The sequence below is a fragment of the Schistocerca serialis genome, chromosome 7 (assembly GCF_023864345.2).
Source record: "Schistocerca serialis cubense isolate TAMUIC-IGC-003099 chromosome 7, iqSchSeri2.2, whole genome shotgun sequence".
In the NCBI taxonomy this organism is placed as follows: Eukaryota; Metazoa; Arthropoda; class Insecta; order Orthoptera; family Acrididae; genus Schistocerca; species Schistocerca serialis.
Genome location: NC_064644.1, coordinates 510,146,358 through 510,173,847, shown reverse-complemented (window position 1 = coordinate 510,173,847; position 27,490 = coordinate 510,146,358). Strand labels below are relative to the sequence as shown.

The following is a 27,490-nucleotide window of genomic DNA, read 5'->3' as shown; positions in this document are numbered from 1 at the left end:
GGGACTAATGTAAGCTTGTGCTCGGTCCCTAATGACTTGCTGTCGACGGGATGTTTGTTGTGTAGCGGCGGGTGGATTTCGCGATCCTCAGGAAGCTGCGGACCCAGATCTGTTTTATACTGTAGAAACATGAATATACCTGCCTCTACCTTGACATCCGAGTCCTTACAGACGCAGATGCATCCGTAAAACCACGTGTACTGTGTAAGAGCAACTCATCGTGGTTAAGCTGCCGTTATCGATAACGTGAAATTAGAAGTAGAGCAACAATTTCTCGGTTTGACGGGCGTTTTACTTAGTGTGTATAACTCACTCACTTACGCTGTTTCTCGTTGAATGTAACTAATTGTTTTATACAGGCGAGGCCACTGACTGAGTGGCGACTGGTTTTCGCAGCCCACTAGTGGGTACTTGCCAGCCGAAACTTATCTTCAACAAACTCTGGCAGGCAAGTGAGACTCTACACTATGTACCATCATTTCGTGTATCGTTAGGCCCTCATTGTCTGTTGTGAGATGAATGTAGTGTCTCAGTGTAGTTTATCACCCAGTGCCGCAGAAACAACATTCGGACTCTGAGTCATTAATTGTACAGCAGTACGTGGTGTAAATGATAATCACTTTACTCATGCCCTTTATGAATTAATTACCAAATGGAATATGAGAATGAAAGCCGCCATACAGCAGTTCATACCATAAAAAACTAGAGAATGTATATATTCTTAACTGGCATCGTTGGTCTCCTGGTCTGTCATGCATAAACAATGCATGGCAAGACGTATACTTCCATAGCAGGAAGCAGACAGCAGCTTTCATTTACTGACAGCACGCATTCATTTGGAGCCACATTGTATGCATTAGTGTGTACGTGAGTCTCACTTCAAGCCGACGTTGTGCCAGTTCTGGGTGTTGGATGATGAGAAAGTTTAATTGTTTATAACTGTTATGTAGTTAACGTCTCCTCAGATTTTGATAGGTATTTGGACTGATATAAAATGGTGTACGTGTTTCATTTTGCAATAGCATGTACACAAAAATTGTGAATAATTATTAAATAAAGCTGAGAGAATGGCTCCAGGTAATATGGATGTGAATCTTAATTCATAGTTATCAATGTTGCTATTATTTGTCACAATGGAAGTAGCAATACGAAAAAGAGGAAAGAAAATTCCTAATATGGAACATAGTTATAGGGGCCCAAACATCAGTACTGGTGTTCACAAGTCTATTCTTCTGCATGGTTAATAGTATGAAGAATTTGGGAAGCCTCTTAAATGAATGGATAGGTTACATTATATGAAGTTAAGATTCATTGTAAAGAGAACAAAACAAAACTTTAATAATTGCTAATATTTTATAACGAATTCTGACATAAATAATCGGAGAATTGTAATACATAATATTGAAAAATTCTAGCTAAATGTGCAGCATGATAACGCAATGTAACGAGAACTAGGATGACATTAACTGTTATTGAATAAATTCCTGTACTTTTTAAATTAGTTCTTAAAGTGAGTGATTTCCCTTCTATATTGCTGTTCTTACGAATGGAAGACGTTCGTAATTCGTTTGTATAAACTTTCAGGTACATGATTAGTTTTCTTGGTTGTGCTGTATTTATCAGCTATAGTGCTTACAGTTTTGTTTTACGTCTTTTAGTACCTTCAACCATGTCCAGCAAGATAATCCAGTCTTTACGATATGACAACTGATTGTGGAGTTTGACGTAAGCGCTGTGTAGCTGCGCTTGCCTTCTACGAGTCGGGTGATAAGTGCCCCACTGCAGTATAAGCGGAGGCCGGTGCGCTCCGTAGTGACACTTGTAGCGAGGCACCCAGTGTAGAAACCACTGCAGCCATGAAGGGAGGCCTCGTCCTGCTGATTGCTGGTGTGTTGCTCGTGGCGTACTGCACGCCGCTCGCTGCTGCAGACGATGGCGACGAAGTGGTGGAAGAAGTAGGAGAAAACAGAGACGCAGATGACGACGACGGCGACAGCATAGCAGACGACGATGACTACGCCATCTATCTTGAGGAGGGTCCAAATGCAGAGAGCAGGGGGGCACTCAAAGGTAAACACCAGCAAAGGCGAGCAGGCTGGGTATGGCTCTAACTGCTGTGGTGTCGCTAGTGGCTGCCTGAGGCAGGCGCTCTGACACTGTGTCTGCAGGCAGCTCAAGTGCAGCATTCATGTCGTCCAGTTTTGGTGATATTACTATTACACCACTATCACGTTTCTTAATAGGCTAAATATGTTGCTACATTCAATCACAATTCCCTCTAATATTATGTCTGATAATAACTGTTTCACTTTCCAAATATGGACCCCCTATAAGACCTATCAGGTTCACATTTGGTTCACTCTGAGGGTCTATCTGCTGAACCATGATGACATCTAATCTTCGTGTAGCTTATCAGTATAAAATTTGTAAAACAAAAACATATTAGTATGAGTCACCTATAAAAATTGGTACTAAATTTGCACTTGGTTACAATTAGTCGTTGAATAGGTAATGGTACTAACAGATAACTGCATTCCAATAAATATCTGTCTACCATGTTTCATAAACAAACACTAATAAACCAAAGGTGAGAGATTCTCCCTTCTCCAGTGTAAATGAATCATAGAACTTTAACTAACAAACTAGCAAGCACGCTAGCATTGTGCGGTGCTAAGATATACGATGATACACTGAACATGGTATTCAAGGATCTCATTACATATCCGACATTTCTTTTTGAATTGGTAGAGTTTATTGTTTTCCATATGTACTATTTTGTTATGCAACAGGGTATAGTTGCTATATGAGTTACTGGATTAGAAATATATTAATTAACGGAGTTTCGGTACAGTGTCGACGTTGTTATATCAAAAAGACGTAAGATGACGTTTTTTCTTAAATAAACCTTAGTGTCACTAAGTCTGAGGAATGCTGTCATTGACACTACACAGTAACAGTAGTTTTTGAGCTGTAGTCCGTAATTATGTCTTTTTTTGGTTATTAATGTGGCAAAAGTAAATGAAACATTATTAGAAAAAACCTACAAGCGAGACAATGCTTATGTAGAAGGTGGTAGTTCTGAATGTTGGGCACAGAATCATAACTATAACGTCTCTAATCACTGTCTAGTTAGATATAAGGTGCCCTGATTTGTACAGACAATCTATCTTCAGTAGTCATTTAGTCACTTGTATTTTGATTTTCTACTTAGCAATGTAACATAATAACGGCAGTTAATCTTTCATCTAGAACACGAAGTCTGTCTCCACGATAGAATTCAGTAAGCCTCACAGCACAATTTGTCAGCATGTTAGTGGTCTGTACAAAAAAGTACATCACGCATTGACTGAGGCGAATATGATCTACTGTAAATGAAGATAGTACCACACGAGAGTTGTACTGAACTGAGGAAAACACTAAAACTAGTTTTAATAGTGTCACCACAGACTATTACATAACATTTTTATGAACATTTTAAACGTCCAAAAAAGATCAATGATATTTTGAATAATACCATAGATGCGTATTTTACAACATATTTATCTGTCTACAACTTTGTAAATACATGTATCACAGCACCATAGTGTAAAACACCGACTGGCAGTATACTACATTATTTGGAACCAAATATACCACGACTAGCAATTGTAGGCTAGATCAGCGTTCCTGAAGTATAAGGTAGCAACTATTCCAGTGAAAGCAAACCAGTCATCTATGTGTTAAACGCTTCTGAAGTATACTTTGCGCCTATAAAATACGAGCATAGTGTTTGCAGCAGCAGTAACAGGTGTTGGTATTACGGCTACTGAAATTTTCTGGTAAGAAAGAATGTAACCAGGTGTCACTGGAACATCACGTGTGTTGTTTCCTGTTGAACAGGTGCTCACGCCCGGGCTGGCCATGCCAAGCATGCGAGGGCAGGCAGCCGACACGCAGCGGGCAGAGCTGCAAACAGACCCCACGCCAGGTCAGGCGCCGCCCGGAAAGCCGCACACAGAGCGTAGTCACCGCTGCTGAGGGAGCCCACACCATGGAGACGCAATCTGGAGCTGCTCATACTGTACTAACAAAGCGGATATAAAGCACCGATGCACTTAAAAAATGGTTTTAATATCCAATGTCTTATATGTGTAAGGAGAGGACTACGGGAAACCGTATTACCAAATTGTGAAGTCTTTAATGGAATTATGTGCTCAACTGTAAATGTGTACTGTGCTGGGAGAAAACTTACCCATATCTTTATGGCCTCAGTGTTTCCTATTCAGATCTAAATGTCAATTAGTAATATTTTTCAAAGAAGCAGATGGTGTTTCTGGAGAGCTCCGGTTCATTCCGTTAAGAGATGAAAGGATAATTTTAATTTCGGATCACAACGTTCCTATTTGGAAGGATTATGGTGATATCATTATTTAATGACTCTAAACATTGGAAGATATCAAGAGGACTGCAGGTGAGTCATTGTAAAAAGTGTACCAACAGTAATTACAGTCTTCTCTAAATAAATATATACACTATGTGATCAAAAGTATCTGGACACCACCAAAAACATACGTTCTCATATTAGGTTCATTTCACTGCCACCTACTGCCAGACACTCCATATCAGCGACCTTAGTAGTCATTAGACATCGTGAGAGAGTAATATGGAGATCAATGTGGAACTCACGGACCAGGCTTCTAATGTGGTCAGGTGATTGGGTGTCACTTGTGTCATACGTCTGCACGCGAGATTTCCACACTCCTAAACATCTCTAGCTCCACTGTTGTGATAGTGAAGCGGAAACGTACGGCACAAAAGCGTACAGGCCGACCTCGTTTCTTGACTGACAGAGACCGCCAGCAGTTGAAGAGGGTCGTAATGTGTAATAGACAGACAGCTATCCAGACCATCACACAGGAATGCCAAACTGGATCAGGATCTACTGCAAGTACTAAGATAGGCGAGAGGGGAGAAAACTTGGATTTCATGGTCGAGCGGCTGCTCTTAAGCCACACATCATGCTGGTAAACGCCAAACGACGCCTCGCTTGGTGTAAGGAGTGTAAATATTGGACGACTGAATAGTGGAGTGGAGTGACGAATCACGGTACACAATGTGGTGACCCGGTGGCAGGGTGTGGGTATGGTGAATGCCCAGTGAACGTCATCTGCCAGCGTGTGTAGTGCCAACAGTAAAATTCGGACGAGGTGCTGTTATGGTGTGGTCGTGTTTTCAATGGAGGTGCCTTGCAGCCCTTGTTGTTTTGCGTGGCTCGATCACAGCACAGGCCTACATTGGTGTTTTGAGCACTTTCTTGCCTCTCACGGTTGAAGAGCAATTTGGGGATGGGGACTGCATCTTTCAACACAATCTAGCACCTGTTCATAATGCACACCCTGTGGCGGAGTGGTTGCACGACAATAATATCCCTGTAATGGATTGGCTTGCACAGAGTCCTGACCTGAATCCTATAGATCACCTTTGGGATGCTTTGCAACGCCGACTTTGTGCTTGGCCTTACCGATCGACATCGATACGTCTCGTCAGTGCAGCACTCCGTGAAGAATGGGCTGCCGCTCCCCAAGAAACCATCCAGCACCTGACTGAAAGTATGTCTGACAGAGTGGAAGCTGTCATCACGGCTATGGGTGGCTGAACACCATATTGAATTCCAGCATTACCGATGGAGGGCGCCACGAACTTGTTAGTCATTTTCAGCCAAGCGTCCGGATACTATGGATCACATAGTGTATGTAGAATTCATGTGGTATCATGCCGTAATTCAACTGCAATTTATTTTCTGTCTAAAATCTGAATGATTTAAAGGAGCAAAGGGTTGGAAAGTGCCAGTAGCGTCTCTGACAATCATCCAAGTTTAAGTAGTATAATAGCCATAATAATAATAATAATGAGGAATACTGTGAAACTGAATAAAAACAGCGTACAAATATTGATATATCAAATGCCTCAAAGGATCTATTTACTGTGGAAGAATATTTCCAAATTCACGAAATAAATACATAATGAGCACTTCAGACAGACTGGAAGGTAGGAGACGAGGTACTGGCAGAAGTAAAGCTGTGAGGACAGGGCGTGAGTCGTGCTTGGGTAGGTCAGAGCACTTGCCCGCGAAAGGCAAAGGTCCCGAGTTCGAGTCTCGGTCCGGCCCACAGTTTTAATCTGCCAGGAAGTTTCAAATCAGCGCACACTCCGCTGCAGAGTGGAAATCTCATTCTGGAAACATCCCCCAGGCTGTGGCTAAGCCATGTCTCCGCAATATCCTTCCTTTGAGGAGTGTTAGTTCTGCAAGGTTCACAGGAGAGCTTCTGTAAAGTTTGGAAGGTAGGAGACGAGGTACAGGCAGAAGTAAAGCTGTGAGGACGGGGCGTAAGTCGTGCTTGGGTAGCTCAGTTGTTAGAGCACTTGCCCCGAAAGGCCAAGGTCCCGAGTTCGGGTCTCGGTCCGGCACACAGTTTTAATCTGCCAGGAAGTTCCAAATCAGCGCATACTCCGCTGCAGAGTGGAAATCTCATTCTGGAAACATCCCCCAGGCTGTGGCTAAGCCATGTCTCCGCAATATCCTTCCTTTCAGGAGTGCTAGTTCTGCAAGGTTCGCAGGAGAGCTTCTGTAAAGTTTGGAAGGTAGGAGACGAGGTACAGGCAGAAGTAAAACTGTGAGGACGGGGCGTGAGTCGTGCTTGGGTAGCTCAGTTGTTAGAGCACTTGCCCCGAAAGGCAAAGGTCCCGAGTTCGAGTCTCGGTCCGGCACACAGTTTTAATCTGCCAGGAAGTTTCAGACTAAGAAACCGTTGTTCAATCACTGAAGGACAACTGGTTACAGATAGTACTTCAGTCTATCGAGACGGTAACATCTCGTTCACAATTTCAGTTCCATTTTCTTGTCTGAAATTTTAATAAAGAATTTAAATTTAAATACAGAAGGGAAATTTTCATCATGCCAATGTTATTATCAAGTGATTAATAATTTTGCCGCCACTAGCCCCAAAAGTAGTACAATAAATTTGATGTTTAGAAACGATTATCGTTGCTCCAACAGCTATGAACACATAAAAGGTAGAGGTGATTGTAAAATACTTACAGTTTGAGACCTATGGCAGCCAACAAACTACGGCGTTTTCAGGACCCCGTAGAGACAGATAGGCTCGTTCGTTATCGATACTTTGCGAAATGGTAAATAATGGGATGGCAGACAGTTTGTCATGCTACGGGAATGTCAGCCTCCGACCGGTGGTGCAACCAAATCGGAAGCATATTGGCAACGCATTCGTCTTCATGGATGACAATTCGTACGCCCATAGTGCATATCTGTTGAATGACTTCCTTCAGGATAACGACATCGCTCGACTGGAGTTGCCAGTATGTTGTCCAGTCGTGAACGCTATCGTACATGCCTGGGATGGATTGAATAGGGATGTTTATGGACGACGTGACCCTTGACCCTTGCATTAATACAAGAGGATGTGTTCCTGGGTATTAGACATACGGGTGTGTGCAGTAATCTCGACCACAGCCTATGAACTTCTCGCTGTATGGTGGTGCAATGTCCAGTGTGTGGTTTTCATGAGCAATAAAAAGGGCGGAACTGATGTTTATGTTGATCTCTGTTCCAAATGTTTTGTACAAGTCCCGGAACTCTCGGAACCCTGGTGATGAAAAACTTTTTTTTATGTGTGTGTAATGAGCCTTGAGTGGTAGGACGAGACGTAATTTCTACATGTCTGAGGATGGTTCTCATCTAATCGCCTTCATATGCGCTTCTAGTTGGTCAAGTTACACACACTCATTACAAGTACGTACTTGTATCCCGTCTTAGAAATCACTTGTGTTTTGGTTGGTTCAAAGTGAGCACACAGAGAAATTCGTTAAAAAAAGAATTTCGTTAGCAGAAGAGCTCCGTCCGAAATCTCTGAAGCGCGTTTCTTCACGGGCATTGTCGCATTTTGAATGCAGTTAGCATCGGATGTCGACAATATTGTGGAGTGTTCCTATTACCAGATCCTCTCACCGGACTACGATGAAAATCTTCTGGTTCCACAGAGGTTGCCAAAGCTTCGATATGAATCTCTGCTGCAGACTCAATACGTCCTAAACTGCGTCTGACTTGGGTGTAACCTCCTTTAAACGTCTCAGGGTAATAGCCTTGACTCAGAGTCGAAATGTTGTTTTTGCGGCACTGGGTGATAAACTACACTGAGACACTACATTAAATTCACAACAGACAATATGGCTCTAGAGAAACACGAAATGATGGTATATAGTGTAGAGTCTCACCTGCCTGTCAGAGTTTAATGACGAAAAGTTTCTACAGTACAAAACAGATATGGGTTCGCTCGTTCCCAAGAATCGCGAAATCCACTCTCCGCTACACACCAAACATTGTCATTCGAAAAGTCACTCTTAACGGCCACACAAAAAGAAAGATATTAAGACTAGCGTTTAACGTCCCGTCGATAGTGACTCATTAGAGACCGAGCACGAGCTTGCATTAGGAAAGGATGGGGAAATAAATCGGCCTTGCCCTTTTCAAGGAACCGTCCCAGTATCTCCCTTCAGGAAATCATGGTAACTTGAAGGCCGGACGAGGATTTGAAACGTTTCCTCCCTAATGCATCGACATTGTGCTAACCTCTGGACCACTTCGTTCGGATGTCATAATTGTACAGCGGAAGCAGCTAAGGAAGCCACTCAAAGTGTACCCAGAATGAATAAAGATGTCAAGGTGCGATTTTCATTAAATTATAGGTGACACTACGGCAAATTTCCTGATCTTAGCAACAAATTTTTATCGTAAACAATCCCTGATTTATGATACAGCATTAGTGTTTTGTGATTGAGCTATACACATTTTTCTGTGGCTAATGAAAGAATTGAAAATAATATTTTCGCAACAGTAACCATAATGTAAATGTCACTAAGAGGCATCTCGGAAGTACGAGAGGGATCGACCAAACGAGTATTATGGGAACACCACACTCCATCACACTTTATCATCTTCATATTTGGCTGCAACTGCAGCTTCATGGCAGTGCCTTCCCAAAACGGTTGTAGTTCTCCGAATGTTATCTACCATCGTATATATACGATCTGAGGAAAGGAAGACTAATTCTATAGAGAATCGTGGCTTCAGATCGCATAAGATCGCCCGTCACATTCTCGAGAGAGAAAACAGTGCTGAGTCTTTCATGATAATATTACTACCCTCGAAAATTCTCTCTCTCGATGTCATTAAATCTGTGAACACGAAATACTTATTTTTAGAAATCTAGTGGCTTGGTTGAAAATCTTATTGACGTCAATCTTCAAAATTATAATTGCATCAGTTTCTGTTTTTGTTGATAGAGTGAACTGTGTTAAGATAAAAATGCATTTCTATATTCTGTATTAAATGTAAATGATAATTATTTCAATGATCTGTTCACAATGGCGGCTGTGAAAATCGCAACCAAGTCGATTAATTCTTCTCACAAAAACTCAGCGACTGTCCCGTAAGAATTCAATATTCAGAGAACCGATTATGGTACTGAAATAAAGAGACACCATAATCTGGCTATTGAAATATTCATTATTATTTAAGAAGACGTACAGGCAATTTAAGCTCCGAAAGTTATAAATAAGTACAAACAAGTGAATTAAACTAAACTGACAGAGATATTTTTAGTGATAGAAACTTAAAATTATACATCGTTTAAAAGAGGTGACATTAATCTAAGATATACATATGTTTAAAGATTATGCGAGCTTCTCACTCGATGGAAACCTATTATTATCTATTTGATTAAATATCATTATTCACTCAAAATGAATGACACAATTTAAGACTGGAAAAAAAGAAAGGAAACAGTCTGACGTTTCATGCGGCAGACCAATGGAAAATTTTGTGTGAGGTGGGAGTATCGTTTACATATCATGGGCAAGTCAATCCTCGCAATATGCACTAATCGCCAGGTGATGGTCAATGCTGGCGCAAAGAAGAGGATGAAAACAACCTCTTTGTCTGTCAACGTTCACTGTGTGAGCTGTGGCGGCTTTAATTTTGGCTGTATGGCACTCCGCTGCCACCACCAATCACTTAGATTGTCGATATCGATCTGTTCACACGTCTGGAGGTACGGTCTTTTGTCGATTCGTGTGTTGTTGCAAGTTGTTGCTTTCGGGCAGCTCCTGGTGTCTGGTACAGAACTCGAGAAGCCGCGAGTGGTTAAATAGGTCGGATTCAAGCCTTGCCGACTCTCTTAAGGACTGACAGCGGCGAGTTGTGGGAAGAGTAGTAGACGTCGTATGCAACCTGATAGGCAAGTTTACGACTCAATCTGCAAACTAAAATTTTACGGCCCCTAAAAGATTACTTGCACGGAGTAGGGGCAACTAACACCCCGCCTTGGAATCCTGGAAGTCGCGGTTACTTTACACCTTATTGGAGTTAGTGTTGTTTCTTACATTTTTTGTGTCTTGTTGTCATAAGGTGACATCTGTGTTAACGTGGAACTGGACCTGTCATATTATTGCGCCTCCGAGTGATTGTGTGTATGATCATCGGCCAATAATTTATTGTTCAAGGTCATATTCCATACGAGTGTACATCTCTGTTATGAACTGAGTCGATGAAATTCAAATGAAAACATAGTCTGTGCCAGAGGCGAAGCACCCTCGCAGATGACTATGCCTTATATATTGCGTCAGCAGGCTCTGATATTTCATCTCCTAATTTACAAGTAACTTTAAGGATGTTAAGCTTGTAACTTGTATGTGTACTCGCTTCCACCATAAGTTTATATTCCCTACATCTTCGGCATTCTCGTCTGCAGTCTTATAAGGGCAGTTACTGTTCCTTTCTGAAATGTGTTGGGAGGTTACTATTGGCAGCAGACGACGCGTTCCTCTTCCCTGGGCCCAGAGCAGAGACGTGTTTTATTTCTGTTGTGATGACACTTCCGTCCTCGCACACATCTGAGTTGGTCCTAATTCTGATGCTATCGACGCGCAAGTAGGCGAAGTGGCGTCAAATCGAAAGACTTGCATCCGGCGAACGGTCTACCCTACGGGAGTCTGTAGTCGCGCGACATTTACATTTTTACCAGCTGCGTCGTATTGGTTAAGTAAAGCTGTTCGTTTGATACGTGCCATGGCGGAGTGCCGCCAATTAATGGTCCTAATGGCTCTGAGCACTATGGGACTTAACATCTGTGGTCATCAGTCCCCTAGAACTTAGAACTACTTAAACCTAACTAACCGAAGGACATCTCACACATCCATGCCCGAGGCAGGATTCGAACCTGCGACCGTATGAGTCGCGCGGTTCCGGACTGAGCGCCTGAACCCCGCCAATTAAAAGGGAACTATTAACCTATCCTATTTGGTGAATTCAGTAAGCTCATGACGTTCAAAGTGTGTTCTGCCGGTTAGAAGGACCTCCTTACTAGACCTGCTCTTTGAATACCCGTTTAAACCGTGCACATTTATTGCTGCTTCTGGAGCGAGTTAATTTTACTTATGAATATGAACTCTTGAGCCTTTTCTTTTATCCGCAGTCATTAGCTAACTCCTTTTATTGTGAAACTTGCCTGCTTGTTTCCTTCTGCCTGTGATAGCCACCTGCTGTATTTCCCAGCCCATCTTGTATTTTGGACAATTGTATATTTCTGTAAAAGTCATGGTCTGTGTTTCCGCTTGTGCATATCAGTTGAGGGTCACATTTAAATTGCATGTCTTCTCAGGCGTTGCTTGCACTTTGGGCAACTGTGTATTTACTTAAGTGTCATGCTCAATGTTTTTGCTGGTGTGTACCAACTGGAGTCACATTTAAACTGTATGTCTTCGCAACTTTACTCGTATTTTGGGGACTATGTACTTTATTGCAAAGGGAATTGTTAAGGCTTATACATTTTAAGGGCTTTCCAACAGCCACAATCTCTGGCATCGCTTGTTATGGTTTCCGTATTTTGGATGGGCGTTATCCACTTGTTTAACGTGTTATCCATGCTTGGGAATTGTTAGTACATTTAGTGGCAGTCATTTGTAGTTCATTTTATTGATAAAAGTTTGTTTAGCCCTCTGGCAGCTACGCCTAGTTGGTGTTACTTTTTATTTGTTTTTGGCGACTGTTTAATCCTGTTTTCAAGCCCTATTGTAAATGGTGTGAACTCTTAAGGCTTTTTATTAATGTATTGAAAACTTTCTAGTTCTTTTTAATTAATTTGAGCTTTGTTATTCCTTTGGCGAGGGCTTTTCAATCGCAATTATAATATTGTTTTCAAGCAATAAAGTTTATTCTACGAAACAACAAATAGCGTAATATGTGGGTCCACCTTCCATGTGTTTTCCTTAAAATTATCCCAACCCTTGTTGTGAGATATCAGTGTCTTTTTCAAGATTTGCGTCACTGGCCCCTGTTTTACAGATAGGAATCTAAATACACCAAAATGTCGCGAGTGTCTAATATATGCTGCTTCCCCAGTTATTGGAAGGCATTCCACTGGACATAAGGCAAGTACTGTTGTACCACCAGGATGGATGTCCTCCCATTCTGCACATGAAACGACAGACCCTATTAAGATAATATTTGGAAAGCACTGGAATGTCCGTCCAGCAAACCCAAAATGTTCTAAACACTCACCAGACCAAACATTTCTATACTTTTATTTGTGGTGAAAATTAAAGCAAGAAGTCCATTAAGAAACACTAATGACTCCAGAAGACATAAAAAACCCTATAACGTGGATCTGTGCTTCCGTTAACTTCAGATGAAATTTAACGTGCAAATTGTTTCTCCAGAATGACGTTATTGCAGAGCTGACCACGGTGTGCGGGCAGAGCGAGCCGGCCAAGACTCAGCGTGTCTCCGATAAGCTCAGGCCTTCTCGGAAGTACTCGGTACGATGTGACATTTCATTTAGTATTGCGGTGCCGCATTTTTCTGCCCGCACAACTCTGTTCAGTTCGACAAAATTGCGATGTGAGTGTTGTTTACCCTTCGCTGTTTGTTCCTGGTATGTGCGACATTTATGGGACCAATAACTGTTTGGACAAAAATATGCAATATAGTGATCTATTGTCACAGGTCTTTAGAAATGAATCTGAATGACAGAGGAGACGTATGAAAATTCTCAATGTATGTAGTGTAGTCGCATAAACGACGGCCACTGTAAATTTCCTGTGAAATGACTTTACAATACTATGCAGCAAGAATTTAAAGATTTAGTAGACAATGAGCAAGAAATCACGACGATTATTCTGTACATGAAGAACCATTTTGTGCTAAAGTTATAGGCATGTAGCACGTCAAGACATTGATGGTACAAATAGTATAATTTCTGAGACTGCACACATTATTCCACTTTCAGTTGTAATAATTGTCTGGAGTTGAACGAAGAGTATGGAGACCTTGGAGACCTTATATGTTACTGCATTGTACGTCGTTTACGTCAAGGGATATGCCTGGAAACAAGTTTTCGATAAAAACTCGCTATTTTTGGATTTATGAAGGAAAATGGAGTGCAGGAATGAAAACCAGAGCATCCAGAATGGATTGGACTTCGCTGCACACTGCCCACAGTAAGACAGATCAGAAGAAACTTTTTTATGATTTCACTGAGATGCATTGAAAAATAAAATCACATAGTTGAAAGTACACATTCTGACGAACTCAGTCGAGTTTCCTACACTCAATGGCGTTAAAGAAAATGTGATGTTTGATAATTCATAGTGGCCTTGTAAGAATTAGAAGAATAATTTCATAAAAGCTTTGAGAAAACTGCATCTCTTACATCTGTCTTCGAGATCGTTTGTGGTCTTAGTTGAAAGCATCTCGGTGCCTGTGCAGAGTAACTGAATGACCTGCTAGGTAGTTCCTATTCTAATAACAAATCCTTCCATGTTAGAACTGTCCAGAATGTACACTTCAATCCTCAGATACAGTTCCCAGGTCTCCATAATTACATTCCACCACAGTCCAAAAGTAAAACTTATCAGCATACTTCCCCACTACAATCTGGGCGAGGATTATGAAGGGTTTGAATGTTTTGAAGCGACTGGAACAAAAGGCATGAGAGATAGAGACAGTGGGGGGCGGGGGAGGGGAGGCGGGGGAGCGGGATAACGAGAAGCTAGACTATATCATCCATAGTGAATAGAAACAGAAAGCAAACAAGTTTTTTTTCCTGGAACACCGTTACAGTGAGTGATAACTGCAGCTGCGGTATCTGCAGCTGATGTGTTAGGTACTGACAATGTTGTATACATAACAGTGGAAAACGTAGTGGGATATCACGAAATAAGCAGAAAGAAGCAAAATCGTAATGGGATCGTGACTGAATAAAATACATGAGGAATTTTTAATTATTGCTCATTAATACTAAGTGCCCCCCCATGCACCATGGACCTTGCCGTTGGTGGGGAGGCTTGTGTGCCTCAGCGATACAGATGGCCGTACCGTAGGTGCAACCACAAAGGAGGGGTATCTGTTGAGAGGCCAGACAAACATGTGGTTCCTGAAGAGGGGCAGCAGCCCTTTCAGTATTTGCAGGGGCAACAGTCTGGATGATTGACTGATCTGGCCTTGTAACATTAACCAAAACGGCCTTGCTGTGCTGGTACTGCGAACGGCTGAAAGCAAGGGGAAACTACAGCCGTAAATTTTCCCGAGGACATGCAGCTTTACTGTATGATTAAATGATGATGGCGTCCTCTTGGGTAAAATATTCCGGAGGTAAACTAGTCCCCCATTCGGATCTCCGGGCGGGGAATACTCAAGAGGACGTCGTTATCAGGAGAGAGAAAACTGGCGTTCTACGGATCGGAGCGTGGAATGTCAGATCCCTTAATCGTCCAGGTAGGTTAGAAAATTTAAAAAGGGAAATGGATAGGTTAAAGTTACATATAGTGGGAATTAGTGAAGTTCGGTGGCAGGAGGAAAAAGACTTTTGGTCAGGTGATTACAGGGTTATAAATACAAAATCAAATAGGGGTAATGCAGGAGTAGGTTTAATAATAAATAAAAAAATAGGAGTGCGGGTTAGCTACTACAAACAGCATAGTGAACGCATTATTGTGGCCAAGATAGACACAAAGCCCATGCCTACTACAGTATAACAAGATTATATGCCAACTAGCTCTGCAGATGATGAAGAAATTGATGAAATGTATGACGAGATAAAAGAAATTATTCAGGTAGTGAAGGGAGACGAAAATTTAATAGTCATGGGTGACTGGAATTCGTCAGTAGGAAAAGGGAGAGAAGGAAACATAGTAGGTGAATATGGATTGGGGGGAAGAAATGAAAGAGGAAGCCGCCTTGTAGAATTTTGCACAGAGCATAACTCAATCATAGCTAACACTTGGTTCAAGAATCATAAAAGAAGGTTGTATACCTGGAAGAATCCTGGAGATACTAAAAGGTATCAGATAGATTATATAATGGTAAGACAGAGATTTAGGAACCAGGCTTTAAATTGTAAGACATTTCCAGGGGCAGATGTGGATTCTGGCCACAATCTATTGGTTATGAACTGCAGATTGAAATTGAAGAAACTGCAAAAAGGTGGGAATTTAAGGAGATGGGGCCTGGATAAACTGAAAAAACCAGAGGTTGTAGAGAGTTTCAGGGAGAGCATAAGGGAACACTTGACAGTATTGGGGGAAAGAAATACAGTAGAAGAAGAATGGGTAGCTCTGAGGGATGAAGTAGTGAAGGCAGCAGAGGATCAAGTAGGTGAAAAGACGAGGGCTAATAGAAATCCTTGGGTAACAGAAGAGATATTGAATTTAATTGATGAAAGGAGAAAATATAAAAATGCAGTAAATGAAGCAGGCAAAAAGGAATACAAACGTCTCAAAAATGAGATCGACAGGAAGTGCAAAATGGCTAAGCAGGGATGGCTAGAGCACAGATGTAAGGATGTAGAGGCTTGTCTCACTAGGGTTAAGATAGATACTGCCTACAGGAAAATTAAAGACACCTTTGGAGAAAGGAGAACGACTTGTATGAATATCAAGAGCTCAGATGGCAACCAAGTTCTAAGCGAAGAAGGGAAAGCAGAAAGGTGGAAGGAGTATATAGAGGGTTTATACAAGGGCGCTGTACTTGAGGACAATATTATGGAAATGGAAGAGGATTTAGATGATAATGAAATGGGAGATAAGATACTGCGTGAAGAGTTGGACAGAGCACTGAAAGACCTGAGTCGAAACAAGGCCCTGGGAGTAGACAACATTCCATTAGAACTACTGAAGGCCTTGGGAGAACCAGTCATGACAAAAATCTACCATCTGGTGAGCAAGATGTATGAGACAGGCGAAATACCCACAGACTTCAAGAAGAATATAATAATTCCAATCCCAAAGAAAGCAGGTGTTAACAGATGTGAAAATTACCGAACTATCAGTTTAATAAGGCACAGCTGCAAAATACTAACGCGAATTCTTTACAGACGTATGGAAAAACTGGTAGAAGCGGACCTCGGAGAAGATCAGTTTGGATTCCGTACAAATGTTGGAACACGTGAGGCAATACTAACATTACGACTTATCTTAGAAGAAGGATTAAGAAAAGGCAAACCTACGTTTCCCGCATTTGTAGACTTAGAGAAAGCTTTTGACAACGTTAACTGGAATACTCTCTTTCAAATTCTGAAGGTGGCAGGGGTAAAATACAGGGAGCGAGAGGCTATTTATAATTTGTAGAGAAACCAGATGGCAGTTATAAGAGTCGAGGGGCAGGAAAGGGAAGCAGTGGTTGGGAAAGGAGTGAGACAGGGTTGTAGCCTCTCCCCGATGTTATTCAATCTGTATATTGAGCAAGCAGTAAAGGAAACAAAAGAAAAATTCAGAGTAGGTATTAAAAGTCATGGAGAATAAGTAAAAACTTTGAGGTTCGCCGATGACATTGTAATTGTGTCAGAGACAGCAAAGGACTTGGAAGAGCAGTTGAACGGAATGGACAGTGTCTTGAAAGGAGGATATAAGATGAACACCAACAAAAGAAAAACGAGGGTAATGGAATGTAGTCAAATTAAATCGGGTGATGCTGAGGGGATTAGACTAGGAAATGACACACTTATAGTAGTAAAGGAGTTTTGCTATTTAGGGAGTAAAAGAACTGATGATGGTCGAAGTAGAGAGGATATAAAATGTAGACTGGCAATGGCAAGGAAATCGTTTCTGAATAAGACAAATTTGTTCACATCGAGTATAGATTTAAGTGTCAGGAAGTCGTTTCTGAAAGTATTTGTATGAAGTGTAGCCATGTATTGAAGTGAAACATGGACAATAACCAGTTTGGTCAAGAAGAGAATAGAAGCTTTCGAAATGTGGTGCTACAGAAGAGTGTTGAAAATAAGGTGGGTAGATCACGTAACTAATGAGGAGGTATTGAATAGGATTGGGGAGAAGAGAAGTTTGTGGCACAACGTGACTAGAAGAAGGGATCGGTTGGTAGGACATGTTTTGAGGCATCAAGGGATCACAAATTTAGCATTCGAGGGCAGCGTGGAGGGTAAAAATCGTAGAGGGAGACCAAGAGATTAATAGACTAAGCAGACTGAGGAGGATGTAGGTGGCAGTAGGTACTGGGAGATGAAGAAGCTTGCACAGGATAGAGTAGCATGGAGAGCTGCATCAAACCAGTCTCAGGACTGAAGACCACAACAACAACAACAATACTAAGTGAAATGAAAGGCTGATAATCATGTACGATTAGAATGATACCGGAGGGAACACACCAAAAATAAAAATCAATGTGGGTGTGGTCTCAGCACACTCGGCACTGAGCACGTAGCATATTATGGCGGCTTCTCGCCGTTTTGGACAGTGTACGAAGTCAATTTTGAAAAATCGGAAGAGTTGTTGTTGTGGTCTTCAGTCCTGAGACTGGTTTGATGCAGCTCTCCACGCTACTCTATCCTGTGCAAGCTTCTTCATCTCCCAGTACGTACTGCAGCCTACATCCCTCTGAATCTGCTTAGTGTATTCATCTCTTGGTCTCCCTCTGCGATTTTTACCCTCCACGCTGCCCTCCAATATTGTGATCCCTTGATGCCTCAGAACATGTCCTACCAACCGATCCCTTCTTCTAGTCAAGTTGTGCCACAAACTTCTCTTCTCCCCAATCCTATTCAATACCTCCTCATTAGTTATGTGATCTACCCACCTTATCTTCAGCATTCTTCTGTAGCACCACATTTCGAAAGCTTCTATTCTCTTCTTGTCCAAACTGGTTATCGTCCATGTTTCACTTCCATACATGGCTACACTCCATACAAATACTTTCAGAAACGACTTCCTGACACTTAAATCTATACTCGATGTTAACAAATTTCTCTTCTTCAGAAACGCTTTCCTTGCCATGCCCAGTCTACATTTTATATCCTCTCTACTTCGACCATCATCAGTTATTTTGCTCCCCAAATAGCAAAACTCCTTTACTACTTTAAGTGTCTCATTTTCTAATCTAATTCCCTAAGAATCACCCGACTTAGTTCGACTACATTCCATTATCCTCGTTTTGCTTTTGTTGATGTTCATCTTACATCTTCCTTTCAAGACACTGTCCATTCCGTTCAGCCACTCTTCCAAGTCCTTTGCTGTCTCTGACATAATTACAATGTCATCGGCGAACCTCAAAGTTTTTATTTCTTCTCCACGGATTTTAATACCTACCCCGAATTTTTCTTTTGTTTCCTTTACTGCTTGCTCAATATACAGATTGAACAACATCGGGGAAGGGCTACAACACTGTCTCACTCCCTTCCCAACTACTGCTTCCCTTTGCTGTCCCTCGACTCTTATAACTGCCATCTGGTTTCTGTACAAATTTGTAAATAGCCTTTCGCTCCCTGCATTTTACCCCTGCCACCTTCAGAATTTGAAAGAGAGTATTCCAGTCAACATTGTCAGAAGCTTTCTCTAAGTCGACAAACGCTAGAAACGTAGGTTTGCCTTAATGTAGCTTCTAAAATAAGTCGTAGGGTCAGTATTGAATCACGTGTTCCCATTTTTCAACGGAATCCAAACTGATCTTCCCCAAGGTCAGCTTCTACCAGTTTTTCCATTCGTCTGTAAAGAATTCGCGTTAGTATTTTGCAGCCGTGAGTTATTAAACTGATAGTTCGGTAATTTTCCCATCTGTCAACGCCTGCTTTCTTTGGGATTAGAATTATTATATTCTTCTTGAAGTCTGAGGGTATTTCGCCCGTCTCATACATTTTGCTCACCAGATGGTAGAGTTTTGTCAGGACTAGCTCTCCCGAGTCTGTCAGTAGTTCTGATGGAATGTTGTCTACTCCGGGGGACCTGTTTCGACTTAGGTCTTTCAGTGCTCTATCAAACTCTTTACGCAGTATCGTATCTCCCATTTCATCTTCATCTACATCCTCTTCCATTTCCATAATATTGTCCCCAAGTACATCGCTCTTGTATAGACCCTCTATATGCTCCTTCCACCTTTTTGCTTTCCCTTCTTTGCTTAGAACTGGGTTCCCATCCGAGCTTTCGATATTCATACAAGTCGTTCTCTTTTCTCCAAAGGTCTCTTTAATTTTCCTGTAGGCAATATCTGTCTTACCCCTAGTGAGATAAGCCTCTACATCCTTACATTTGTCCTCTAGTCATGTCTGCTTAGCCATATTTCACTTCCTGTCAATCTCATTTTTGAGACGTTTGCCTGCTTCACTTACGGCATTTTTATATTTTCTCCTTTCATCAGTTAAATTCAATATTTCTTCTGTCACCCAAGGATTTCTACTAGCCCTCGTCTTTTTACCTACTTGATCCTCCGCTGCCTTCACTACTTCATCCCTCAAAGCTACCCATTCTTCTTCTACTGTATTTCTTTCCCCCATTCTTGTCAATTGTTCCCTTATGTTCTCCCTGAATCTCTGTACAACCTCTGGTTTAGTAAGTTTATCCAGGCGCCATCTCCATAAATTCCCACCTTTTTGCAGTTTCTTCAGTTTTAATCTACAGTTCATAACCAATAGATTGTGGTCAGAGTCCACATCTGCCCCTGGAAATGTCTTACAATTTAAAACCTGGTTCCTAAATCTCTGTCTTACCATTATATAATCTATCTGAAACCTGTCAATATCTCCAGCCTTCCTCCATGTATACAACCTTCTTTTATGATTCTTGAACCAAGTGTTAGCTATGATTAAGTTGTGCTCTGTGCAAAATTCCGCCAGGCGGCATCCTCTTTCATATCTTACCCCCAATCCTTATTCACCTACTACGTTTCCTTCTCTCCCTTTTCCTGCTACCGAATTCCAGTCACCCATGACTATTAAATTTTCGTCTCCCTTCACTATCTGAGTAATTTCTTTTATTTCATCATACATTTCTTCAATTTCTTCGTCATCTGCAGAGCTATTTGGCATATAGACTTGTACTACTGTCATAGGCGTGGGCTTCGTGTCTATCTTGGCCACAACAATGCGTTCACAGTGCTGTTTGTAGTAGCTTACCCGCATTCCTATTGTTTTATTCATTATTAAACCTACTCCTGCATTACCCCTATTTGATTTTGTATTTATAACCCTGTATTCACCTGATCAAAAATCTTGTTCCTCCTGCCACCGAACTTCACTAATTCCTACTATAGCCAACTTTAACCTATCCATTTCCCTTTTTAAATTTTTTAACCTACCTGCCCTATTAAGGGATCTGACATTCCACGCTGCGATCCGTGGAAAGCCAGTTTTCTTTCTCCTGATAACTGTGGTGTCACCGCCAGACACCACACTCGCTAGGTGGTTGCCTTTAAATCGGCCGCGGTCCGCTAGTATACGTCAGACCCGCGTGTCGCCACTATCAGTGATTGCAGACCGAGCTCCGCCACACGGCATGTCTTGAGAGACTTCCTAGCACTCGCCCCAGTTGTACAGCCGACTTTGCTAGAGATGGTTCACTGACATATTACGCTCTCATTTGCCGAGACGATAGTCAGCATAGCCTTCAGCTACGTCATTTGCTACGACCTAGCAAGGCGCCATTATCATTTGCTATTTATCTTGTGATGCATGTACCGTCAGACCGATGTTCGCCAATTATGGATTAAAGTTAAATATTCCAGAAGCTACGTACTTTTCTTCCTACTATAAACTCCTATAACTGTTCCAGACCTCACGCCATCCTCGTGAGCTTAGACGCGTGCCTTTCGGCTACCAATCATAGTGGCTTGGCTGTCTTGCCAAGTCACAACAGTTTGGCGCCAAGGTTTGGCGACGAGCCAATTCACGTTTGTACTAATACTACCGCTCCTGCCCTGATTTACTCATGTCATGGCTTCGCCACACTCTCCAGATGTACTGTCCGAATTTTATCGCTTGCAGAATCAGCAGACGCCGGCCTTATTGGATTCCCTTTTGACAGCTCGTCCAGGGTCAACGTGCACTGCAAAACGCTGCGGCAGCCGCCGCTCCACCGCTCACGCAGCCACAACACGCAGTTGCACCACCTTTTCGTCCTTTTGATGCGGCACTGGAAAGCTGGACGGAGTGGTCACGCCAATTTAGATTTCATCTCGCCGCCTACAGAATTCAAAGTAACGAGCGGCAGCCTTTTTTGTTAGCATCCGTAGGCGTCCAGACGTACCGTGTGATAGTGAAATTATTTCCCCGACGCGACGTAGCAACTCTGTCCTACGAAGAAATTTTGTCTGCATTAGATGCATATTTCAAAGAATCAGTCAATGTTGTTGCGAAAAGATATACCTTCTTTCGTACAAAACGTACGGCAGGTCAGACTAATCGGGAGTGGGTTGCAACCTTGCAGGGCCTTACTAGGGATTGTGCTTTTGAGTGTCAATGTGGACTCCCTTATTCAGATACTATGGTGCGTGATGCAGTTGCACAGAACGTTTCTGATGTTCGTATAAGGGAACAGATTTTGAAACTAGTCAATCCCTCCCTTCAACAAGTGATGGACATATTGGATCGGTAGGACACACTTGACTTTGCTCAGGAATCTTTTGAAACTTCGCCACCAGTGTGTCACGTTAACTGGCCCGCCGGGCGAGCTGCACGGAACAGTAAACAGTCCTCACGCCCAGCCACGCCAACGCCGCCTGGTTCTCAGCCACGTGTCCCGTGCCAGCATGCAAATGCAGTGAAATCATGCCCGCAGTGTGCTACTAGACATTGGCATGAGAATTGCCCGTCACGCCAGGCTGTTTGCTTTTTCTGTAATAGAAAAGGCCATATTCAGAGTGTTTGCCACAAAAAGCTCCAATCGGAAGCTCAAACCCATTCCAGGCCCTTTGCTTCCCGCCGGAATTGGCATCGAACCAAGGATACTCAGGCTCGCGACACTTCGCCCATGGAAATTCATGTAGTTCATGCCATTCCTCCCAGTGCCAATCTCTCTAACAGTGACTGTGTTCGTCCCACAAAAAGTGTGCGTCGACATCGACGGATATCCCGTCAAGTCGCAAGTGATTTTGTACCAGTGTCAGTTCACATTGCACGAGACAGTCACTCTTGTTGTCAGCAGGACTATAAACTTTTTGTTGATTTGGACTTTAACGGCATCGTGATACCATTCCAGCTCGATACCGGATCTGCAGTTTCACTACTCAATCACGACACGTACAAACAGCTGGGCACACCTCCGTTGCGTGCCGCAAATGTTAAGCTAACTAGTTATTCCGGACAAGCGATGCCTGTGTTAGGACAGTGCAGCCTTCTTGCAACATACAAGGGACAAATAAAACTTGTGTCATTTTACGTCCTTCGTCCTTCTTCTGCAGCAAACTTGTTTGGTTTCGATTTGTTTCAGTTGTTTAACTTGTCTATAGTCAATCAGGTCCTATCAGTGAACCAGACTGTGCCTTCAGCCAGTGTTTCTCGTCTATGTGAAGACTTTGTAGATATTTTTGCACCAGGCCTTGGTTGCGCTAAGAACTATAAAGCACATTTGGAACTGAAAGTCAACGCGCAACCGAAATTTTTCAGAGCGCGCAATGTTCCCCACGCATTGCGTGATGAGGTCGCTAAAACGTTACACGATTTGAAATCACAAGGTGTAATTGAACGTGTGCAGGCTTCCCTCTGGGCATCTCCCTTAGTAATTTTGCGCAAACCTTCCGGAAAATTGAGACTTTGTGTGGACTTCAAGGCAACAGTGAATCCCCAACTAGGAATTGCAACTTTTCCTTTACCCCGCCCGGACGATCTTTTTGACAAACTGTGCCCGGGTAAATATTTTTCGAAGTTCAACCTAGCAGATGCGTACTTGCAAATACCGGTGGACGAAGAATTCCGGCGCGTATTGGTGGTTAACACGCATCTTGGTTTGTACCGATTCAAAAGACTGCCATTCGGCTGTGCATCCGCCCCTGCATTGTTTCAGCAATATCTACAAACTGTTTGTGCGGCGGTTTCTACTGCAGCAAACTATCTGGACGATATTGTGATCTCTGGAAAGAGAAGAAGAACATTTAGCCAATCTCAGAACATTATTTCAGGTCTTGCGACAAAATGGTCTTCGCTTGCAGAAGGACAAATGTGTGTTTTTTGCTCGTGATTTGCCATATCTGGGACATGTACTCAATGCCCAAGGCATACATCCCAGTCCAGAGCACCCCCGTGCCATACAAGACTTGCCTTCGCCGCAGAATTTGAAGCAGCTACAGAGTGTGCTGGGTAAAATAAATTACTATCATCGCTATGTGCGCCACGCCTCTTCCATTTCAGCTCCGCTTCATCGCTTACGCCGTAAAGGTGTTCCGTTCGTCTGGACGACGGAATGCGAACGCGCCTTTCGCCAGTTGAAATCGGCGTTGCTTTCCAATACTTGCCTTACGCCATTCGATCCCCGGAAGCCCCTTTTGTTGATGGTGGATGCATCGGATTTCGGGATCGGTGCTGTGCTTGCGCACAAAGATGGTTCGCACGATCGCACTATTGCCTTTGCGTCAAAATTGCTCTCGTCTGCGCAAAGACATTATTCACAGATCGAGAAAGAAGCATTGGCTCTCGTCTTTGGTGTTACAGAGTTTCATGATTTCTTGTATGGTCGTCACTTTACCATCATCACAGACCACAAACCAAGCCAGTACCTCCACGTACAGCGCAGAAATTCATTCGCTGGTCTATTTTCCTCTCGCAGTACCGCTACGATATCTTGTATCGGTCCGCTGCTAAGCACGGAAACGCCGATGCGTAGTCCATTTTGCCTGTTGCTGAGGATAGAGCATTCGATTCCTCTGAACTTGCTTGCATGTTCATTGATTCGGAAACCGATGATGTCGTCGTATCGTTTCCGATTGATTTTCGTCGTGTAGCTACAGCCACTGCTGCCGACCCTGTCTTGCTACCGTTCTGCGTTTTGTTGCTACGCAATGGCCCTTGTCAAAGTTACGGATAGGAGATCCGTTGGTTCGCCGATTTCTTGCTCACAAGGAGAGACTTTTTGTACGACGTGGTGTTACAGAGTTTCATGATTTCTTGTATGGTCGTCACTTTACCATCATCACAGACCACAAACCAAGCCAGTACCTCCACGTACAGCGCAGAAATTCATTCGCTGGTCTATTTTCCTCTCGCAGTACCGTTTTGATAATGATCAGTCCAGGGTCGTGGTACCACGTTCGTTACAGTCCTCTGTATTACGGCTTCTCCACCAAGGAGATTGGGGTATAGTGAGAACGAAACCACTTGCTCGTCAGCACTGTACTTTGTTCGGAATCGATGCCGCGATTACGACTATGTGCTCTCCTTGCATGGTGTGTGCCGAACAACAATCAGCACCTCCGCGGAAATTCTTTGCATGGCCAAAAGCCACTTCTCCGTGGCAACGGTTACACATCGATTTTGCTGGTCCATTCCGGAATGCTCGATGGTTGGTTGTGGTCAATTCATTCAGTAATTTTCCTTTTGTTGTCCGGATGTCTTCCAAGACGTCATCTGCCACCATCCAAGCGTTATCTGCTATCTTTTGCATTGAAGGTCTTCCACAGACTGTTGTTTCCGACAGTGGCCCACTATTCATGTCCGCAGAATTTCAGTCATTCTGCAAGGCCAATGGTATTCAACATCTGACGTCCGCGCCGTTTTCGCCACAGTCAAACGGTGCCGCTGAACGTTTGGTCAGGACTTTCAAGTCACAGATGTTGAAACTGAAAGAGTCTCATTCTCGGGAGGAAGCGTTATTGCTCTTTTTGTCTTCGTATCGCTCTCAGCCCCGAGATGGTCGCTCGCCGGCTGAGTTGCTTCATGGTCGCCCTCATCGCACCTTGATGTCTTTGCTACATCCGCCGCATCAGGTTCCTGTGCAGCGGCAGACACCTGCTTTTCCTCCAGGCGACGTTGTATACTATCGCAACTATCGAGGTTCACGGCGTTGTCTCGCAGGCCAATTCTTCGCTGCCTCGGCCGCGCTATGTATTTGGTTTTGGGGGCCTCTGGTGAGGTGCGTCGGCATCTCAATCAGCTGCGCCTCTGTCGTCGCACGGGATCTGCCGCTCCCCGTCTGCTTTCAGCGACGGTGCCGTCCGGTCAGCGCCCTGGGGACCCATCTACTGGCTCGCCTCAGCCCCAGGTGTTACCGACGCTGCCTTCCATTTTGCCCCATGGCGACGCGCCGCAGCCACCGCCGCCTGTTCTCCCGGCGACGACGCCCGCAGAGGACCTGTCGCTGCAACCGCCGGGCGCCTCCCTGGGTCACGCACCGCCGATCGCTTCCCGTGACCAGTTGTCCTCCGCCATGGAACTCTTGCCCGCTCCGGACCATAGGACGTCTTCTCCCGTCGGGTGCCCCGACTCGATGGAGGTCGACCCTTCGGCCCCTCCTGACTATCTACGTGCGCATACACCGCATGTTGGCGTGCACCCTGGACTAGGTGTTCAGGCGTTTCCTAGCTCCCCTCCGACCGAATGGCAGGGTGCGGGTGGCACAGCCTGGCCTGTTGTTAAGCTCCCCACCTCGTTGCATACGTCAACATGGGGTCCTCCCCACGGCGGGCGGAAGCCTTATAACACAACCGTACGCCGATTTGCGGGGGAGGAATGTGGTGTCACCGCCAGACACCACACCTGCTAGGTGTTAACCTTTAAATCGGCCGCGCTCCGCTAGTATACGCTGGACCCGCGTGTCGCCACTATCAGTGATTGCAGACCGAGCGCCAAATGGTTCAAATGGCTCTGAGCACTATGGGACTGTGGTCATCAGTCCCCTAGAACTTAGAACTACTTAAACCTAACTAACCTAAGGACATCACACACATCCATGCCCGAGGCAGGATTCGAACCCGCGACCGTAGCAGTCGCGCGGTTCCGGACTGAGCGCCTAGAACCGCTAGACCACCGCGGCCGGCAGACCGAGCGCCGCCACACGGCAGGTCTAGAGAGACTTCCTAGCACTCGCCCCAGTTGTACAGCCGACTTTGCTAGAGATGGTTCACTGACATATTATGCTCTCATTTGCCGAGACGATAGTTAGCATAGCCTTCAGCTACGTCATTTGCTACGACCTAGCAAGGCGCCATTATCATTTGCTATTTAACTTGTGATGCATGTACCGTCAGACCGATGTTCACAAATTATGGATTAAAGTTAAGTATTCCAGAAGCTACGTACTTTTCTTCCTACTATGAACTCCTATAACTGTTCCAGACCTCACGCCAGCCTGCGTGAGCTTAGACGCGTGCCTTTCGACTACCAATCATAGTGGCTTGGCTGTCTTGCCAAGTCACAACAATAACGACGTCCTCCTGATTAGTCCCCGCCCGGAGATCCGAATGGGGGACTATTTTAGCTCTGGAATATTTTACCCAAGACGACGGCATCATCATTTATCCATACAGTAGAGCTGCATGCCCTCGGGAAAAATTACAGCCGTAGTTTCCCCTTGCTTTCAGCCGTTCGCAGTACCAGCACAGCAAGGCCGTTTTGGTTAGTGTTACAAGATCAGATCAGTACAGCCAATCAAGTAACGACACGGTTTTCTCGTGCAGCTGTTTAAGGAATCCAAGTGTGTTCATTTAGCAGTTAACGTAAGGCCCTGATGAAGGCTAGCTGCAACGCTGGCCGAAACTTTGGCGCATTTTAAAATTATGACGATGCGGTCTGATACCCTGAAGAATTTTATTGAAGAAGATCAGATCAGTCAATCAGCCAGACTGTTGCCCCTGCAACTACTGAAAAGGCTGCTGCCCCTCTTCACGAACCATACGTTTGTCTGGCCTCTCAACAGATACCCCTCCGTTGTGGTTGCACCTACGGTACGGCTATCTGTATCGCTGAGGCACGCAAGCCTCCCCACCAACGGCAAGGTCTATGGTTCATGGGGGGAGGAATCGGAAGAGAACCTTCTATATTCGTAAATGAGGGGGAGATTTGTGTGAAGAGGCAAGCAAAACTTGTAGACAGCGTTAATTTAAAAATGAACCTAGTAAAATAGCTACACTTGGTGTATTTCTTTCTTAAACGTGAAGTTGATTTTTAAGCAGCCAATGAAGATTCAAGGCCGTGGACTATGTTATTTGCAACAAGTTACCCAGTGACAA

General features: G+C 43.7%; 1 protein-coding gene across 2 annotated transcripts in view; it reads left to right on the top strand.

Moving 5' to 3' along the window:
* Positions 1 to 1,806: 1,806 nt before the first annotated feature.
* LOC126412644 (uncharacterized) overlaps positions 1,807 to 27,490 on the top strand; it is a 153,586-nt gene continuing 127,902 nt past the window's right edge. The window contains exons 1-2 of one of the 2 annotated variants that reach the window (XM_050082329.1): positions 1,807 to 2,070; positions 3,880 to 4,122. In XM_050082329.1, coding sequence (XP_049938286.1) covers positions 1,857 to 2,070; positions 3,880 to 4,004 — 339 coding nt within the window. In that variant the 5' untranslated portion in view covers positions 1,807 to 1,856 and the 3' untranslated portion in view covers positions 4,005 to 4,122. Of the gene's footprint in view, positions 2,071 to 3,879; positions 4,123 to 27,490 lie in introns of those variants that run through there. The other variant, XM_050082331.1, reaches the window with a different exon arrangement.